We start from the raw sequence: 6,186 nt of genomic DNA, 5'->3' as shown, positions 1-6,186 counted from the left end.
GGGATTAGGTTTTAATCGAATTAAAAGTTTAAAGGTTGACTTACATTCAGTTAGAGTTGAAGAATTGAATTTTAATTAAATGAGTTAAAATTTTAAGGATCAAAAGATTAATAATCCTTTTATCTTTGAACTAGGTAATTCCACGCAAGTTCTGAGTAACGGGAATAGAAAAAAATTGTAATTAATAGAAATTTTCTTCTTCTTTTTACCAAGAGTTTATATTATACCAACGTGACCCCATCAATTTGATTCAAATTAGTGGGAGGCCCAATATGTTTATTGGTTATTGCCATCAAAGGCATGTGACTGGTCTCGCTTCGATCTAATATGGGGGATAAAGTATAATAGTGTTCGTCATTTTAATGTGATACGAGCCATCCAAATTTAATATGGATAATTTAAATTTAAAATTTAAAATTATGTAATTTTATTTATCAAGATAAAAATTTTAATAATTCAGTTCATTATTAATGACTATGAGCACAGTACATATTTAATTGGGATAGTTTAATTTAATATTAGAATTTTCTTATAATTTTTTAAAAAAATATAACTTTAAGTCTCTACATTTTACACGAATTTATAAGTTTTTATATTTTTTTTAGTGTTATAAGTTTCTACACTTTTTTAGTATTTTTGATCTCTCCATGAGCGGTATTGTAAGGAATTAGAATACCAAAAAAATGTGTAGGGATTTAGAACATAAAAAAAAAAATACAGAAACCTATAACAAAATTCAAATAAAGTACATGAATATAAAGTTATATTTTTTTAATTTTTATAAATTAACCATTTCGAGACACTGTTCAAATAAGTTGTGGATACTTAATTTATAAAAACTTTTAAAATTAAATTTGGACTGTCCGAATTAATGATAAAGTATATGAATATAATTTTTTTATAAATTTTTATTTTAAAAAATATACAAGATAAATTTAACATGTCAAGAGCACCCACCGACGTAGGACGTGTGAGGGGAGGCTAAGCACTTCCTCATATACCACAAAAGCACCATCCAAACTCACAACGATTGGCTAAATGCCAAGAAGGAAATCGTCATTCAAGAATTCGCTTTTCTATATTTTTATGTGTTTCAGTATGGGTCAGTCACTGAAGCATTATTTTGCCTTCCAGCGCTTCAGATTTTTGGCTTTATTAGCTAGCAGAGCTCAGCTCTCTGGTTCGCTTCATAGTTATGGCTCGTTTACAGTACCACATGCCAGTGGCGGCAATGTTGCTGGTTCAGTTCATTTACGCTGGCCTCTCCCTCAGCACCAGAGTCGCTCTATTACAGGGCTTGAGTCCTCCAGTTTTTGTCCTCTATCGACAAGCTATAGCCACTACTGTTCTCGCACCCGCTGCCTATTTCTCAAGGTCTCTCTCTCTCTCTCTCTCTATATATATATACACACATACACATATATACATATACATACACAACTTCTTTGTCTTCCTGTGTCTTTTCTCCTTAATTGCCTCTCACACAAATATTTGTTTCTTGATGTTCTTCTTTTTGCAGAAGAAAATCTGCCTCGTGTTCCTTGACACTAAGGAGTTTCACCTTGTTATTCTTGTCCTCGTTTATAGGGTTTGTTAGTTTCACCTTGAGTTTTTGCCAACTTTCAGATTAAAGGTTTTAAGCTTTATAATTAGATAATGCAAATCGATCACTTCTTCTTCCTTTTTTGTTTTTGCCTTCTTATTCTGCCGCAGCGTTACGTTGAACCAGAATGCTTATTTCGAGGGTCTGCATCGGGCGTCGTCCTCAATTGCAACTGCTATGGGAAATCTTGTTCCAGCCATTACATTTATAATTGCAGTTTTTGCAGGGTAACTAATTAAATTGCCAAAACCCATATTCAGATTTACAGTTTCTGAATATAGACAAATTAAACCTAATATGTCTGCAGACATTTTTATGACCTTATGTTGTCAATTAATGTTGTTGCATTGTTTTAGAATGGAGAGAGTGAATCTTCGGAGCTCGAGAAGTGTAGCAAAGATCGCAGGGACGTTGATGTGCGTGAGTGGAGCTGTGTCCATAGCACTGCTGAAAGGTCCAAAGCTATTAAACTCATATCTGCTGCTTCCAGAACCAGTCATGGAGTCCGGAGATGATCAGAACTGGTTGCTGGGTTGGATATCTCTGTTTGCAAGCTGTTTTCTATGGGCAATTTGGCTGATTTTGCAGGTACTTAATTGTCTCAAACATCTCTTCACCAAACTGCAAATATTCTATTCAACAAGCATGCATGCCGCTCACTTGACTAGTTTGGTCGAGCAATTGAGAACCGGGATTTCACCAACCCAGCCGATTTAGCCCGGTTACCACGAGATTAACTGGTGTAATCCGGTGGGTTGGACGGATCAACTAAGTTGCATATATATATATATATATATATATATCTCTCTCTCTCTCTCTCTCTCTCTTCTTGAGCCTAAAAATGACGTCGTTTTGACCCATCCCGGTTAACTAAATTAGTCCAGAGTAAATCCAGTTAACCGAGGATTAACACAATATAAGCCCATGGGCAGTAATGAATCCAGGAATCAATGTATGGAGGGGCAAAATTGAAAATATAACATGTAGAAAGGGGTCAGAATTTTTTTAATGCTTTCTAAAAATAAAAATTCTAATCTTTTTGCAAAGAGTGATTGGGGCCCCCCCTCACCCTCTAGAGTCGTCCCTGGTTAGACAGGTAAATTAAATTGTATATATTTTTGAGTTAAAAGAGTATTTCTTTAACTATTTTTTAAGAGTGTTCAGTATTCAAAATTCATTTGTGATATAATTTTTTTTAACATTTAAAAATAGTGAATTGAACACCTACCATTAAAAAGTTAGTTAACTTAAAAAATTATAAAAAATTATAGAGAATAATTTAAAAAATTATAAATGAGTGCTTTATTAAAAAATTAATATAAATTAAGCCACCTGAATTACAAATATATACAAACAGAGAAATCTTATTTCTTATCCATGTAAAGAATTAATCAAAATACATTTTTAACTAACCACTTTGACTGGTTACAGGGTGATTATCAAATCACTGTTTTGGGCAACAATGATGAAAAATAATTAAAAATATATTTATGTGAATTCTATCTTATTAAAATATTAATAATTTAAATATTATTATTTATAAGTTTTTTTTTAAATTAACCGCTTAACTAGTTTATTCGAGACTTATTAGTGAATGTATATTTTTCACACTAGCAGAATTGTAAATTAAAATATTAGAGATAAATTATTAAGTCTTCCTCCAAAAATGGATAAATTCTTTTTCAAAAATTTACAACCCAACTAGTATATTCAAAATTTATAAGTAAATGTGTTTTTTACACCAACAAGCTTTTGAGTTTGAGCTTATGTGAATGCAAAAAAACTCTTTTGAAAGAGCTACACTTGTTGGGCCTCATAATACTTGAATGTGATCCAATTAGATAGCCATATCAAAAACAAGTAAATGTGTTTTTTTACATTAATAATTTATAAGTCTTCCTCCTAGATTTATAAGCTATGTTTCAAAAATTTATAATTAGAGTAAAAACTGCGTTCATTTGTAAATTACATATATTCCAGTGAAGTTGTAGATTTTTGGTAAATTAGTAAATAACATTTGATTGTTTTACATGGGTAAAAAAAAAAATTTGATTATGGAATACTTATTAATAATTTTAGGAATTTTTTTCTGTAATTTTTTAATATCTTTTTTTATAATTTTTTAATCAACTAACCGTTAAAGTTAATTTTTTTGATAGTAAGATACTCGGGTGTTTTGTTCAATTAGTCAAAGGAGTTAATTAATTAATATATCCTACAATATTGACTAGAGTTCTAGGATGTATAGTCACATAAATAAAAATATCAAAGGCATTCTTGAGATGCTCGTGAAGCTGTTGAAAGAAAAGAAAAAGAAAAATAAATTTCTTAACTTACCTCAAAAATAAGATTGCACGCACACACTCTCCAAACTTAGTCATCTAGATGCAAAATTATGAGGTCTCAACCCTCTTCCTCGTTGACCCCTACTGCTACCACAGCACCACCCTAATCACCCAAAAACACACAAAAAGCAAATAGAGATGGTGAAGAAGAATGTTTAAGAAAAAAGTGAAATTGAAACTGAAAATGAAGTGTGATTGTAGATGGCTTCTAGAAGTAGAACTAACCATTATTAGCTTGGCGGGGTTTGTGGGATATATGAGCCATAAGAAGAAGAAACGCACTTGGTTAAAGGATAGAACACTGAGCAATTAGTGAGGTGGCGACGAGCTATGTACCATCAACAAAAAACCAAACCTAACTGCCAAACTTACATGTCCGTTCATTCATCAGTACCATCGAACCACCATCACTCAGTCTCATATACACTTTTACACGATAAGTTTAAAACGCACCTCAGAAGAAGAAAAATATCAAGGGAATTCACCCAACTCTCTACCGTCAGTAAAAACGCCATTTGCGAGTGACGGTTGTTCGATGATCAAAGGCTCATCTCAGCTTTTAAAATCCATTAGCTAGGACATATGATCAAAAAGCAACACGCCTTCTATAATATTTTAGTTAAAGATTGTTCATATTACAAATTTTAATTTTGAAAATAGAGTATTGAGAGACGCGAAGATATATGTATTGGGAATAAAAGCTCTCTTTCCTTACACAAGAATAGAAGCATTGAAAAAATATCCTGGCTAGTTAGCCAATCAGATAACACCGGTTAACATAAGGCACTTGTGATCGGTGGCTATGTAAAAATTTGAAATTTAATTTAATGTTCCCATGAAAAGTTGTCAAAAATAATTGATTAAAATATTTCCAATTCCAAAATAAAAAGAAAATTGAATCCCGTCCACCAATCGAAACAGAACGCATCTACAATATTTGTAGTATATAGTTGATTGATTGATTGATATGTTCCCCATAAGTCTGATTAAATTATATATATACAGAGTTTTGTGATTCTGGGTTCATCTCTTTCGTCAGGTTCCAACCACTGCGAGCCACCCAGATCACCTATCTTCGTCAGCTTGGCTGTGTTTCATGGCAACACTACAATCAACAGCAGTCACTCTGGTCATGGAACGAGACCCGCAAACATGGAAGCTCCATTCTGTACTTGAACTGTGTTGCTGTCTATACTCAGTACGTCCATAATTTTCTACACTCAATCGAGTAGCATAAAAGTATCCCTAAATAGTTCATATATTTATATAATATCCAAATTGGAATATCATATACATGTGTTAGCAGGGAGTGATGGGATCTGCAGTAACGTTCTTTTTGCAAGCATGGTGCATTTCACGCAGAGGTCCTCTCTTTTCAGCAATGTTCAATCCCCTGTGCACAGTAATTGTGACAGTATTTGCTGCGTTATTTCTTCACGAAGAGATCTACACTGGAAGGTAGTATGTGTGCATATATATCGCTAATAGATAATCTTTTTGAGGATGATGAGTAGTGCCTATGGCAAGCTAATATGTAGAATATTAATGGTTGTTTTTTCGGTTCATTTTGGTTAGCTTGATAGGAGCTGCAGGAGTGATAATGGGTTTGTATGTTGTGCTGTGGGGTAAAGCTGGAGAAGTTGACGATGAGACGAGAGATCTGCAGGAGAAGGATCCGACATTAACGAAAAGTGGTGGAACAGTGCACGATACGATCAATATATTGGAAGATGATTTATTGTTTGAACAAAACACGTTGTCAAATTGATTTCAAGGAACAGCTCCTCTCTGCTAAAAAATAATGATGCTGAACCACATTTTTAGGACAAAGCTTGTTTTTCAGTGCGTTATAATGATCCATCTTCATGTTTTTATTTTTGGAGTTCTGGGTATAAAAAGCTGGATTAAGCTAAACTTAGCACAATTTCTTCCAATCAACTGAATTTGAAGGCCGTGGATTTGTTATGAAACAATAATCAATACACACATATAAGTCAACCTACCTGATTACTATTAATTATATTATTCCACTGTAACAGTTTGGACAAAAACGACAGTTGTTTTAGCCCATATTTAATAGTTAATAATCTTCGTATATAAAACCACCATATAAAATCCTACCATCATATGTACGGACAAATATGTGACGGTTTAAAAACCCCGTCATATAAAACAACTAAAAAATAATTGTCATATTTGAGGGGTCAAATTAAATATGATGGTTATTCGCTATTATAC

The 6,186-nt window shown here is 32.8% G+C and overlaps 1 protein-coding gene across 2 annotated transcripts; it reads left to right on the top strand.

The window, feature by feature from the left end:
• Positions 1 to 1,126: 1,126 nt before the first annotated feature.
• Positions 1,127 to 5,869, top strand: LOC129295920 (WAT1-related protein At4g30420-like). Of its 2 annotated transcripts, none has more exons than XM_054934519.1 (7): positions 1,127 to 1,374; positions 1,520 to 1,588; positions 1,714 to 1,830; positions 1,960 to 2,191; positions 4,988 to 5,146; positions 5,255 to 5,406; positions 5,524 to 5,869. In XM_054934519.1, the coding sequence occupies exons 1-7, from the start codon at positions 1,196 to 1,198 to the stop codon at positions 5,714 to 5,716; spliced, it is 1,101 nt and encodes a 366-aa protein (XP_054790494.1). In that variant the 5' UTR covers positions 1,127 to 1,195; the 3' UTR covers positions 5,717 to 5,869. The 2 variants fall into 2 exon arrangements, with proteins under 2 accessions (XP_054790494.1, XP_054790493.1); XM_054934518.1 differs by having other exon boundaries at positions 5,252 to 5,406.
• Positions 5,870 to 6,186: the final 317 nt, after the last annotated feature.

This window comes from Prosopis cineraria, unplaced genomic scaffold (assembly GCF_029017545.1).
Source record: "Prosopis cineraria cultivar Desert tree isolate PC_DT_omini unplaced genomic scaffold, ASM2901754v1 PC218, whole genome shotgun sequence".
NCBI classification, from domain to species: Eukaryota; Viridiplantae; Streptophyta; class Magnoliopsida; order Fabales; family Fabaceae; genus Prosopis; species Prosopis cineraria.
Note: the sequence above shows the minus strand (reverse complement) of the source record. Positions and strands in the feature narration are given on the sequence as shown.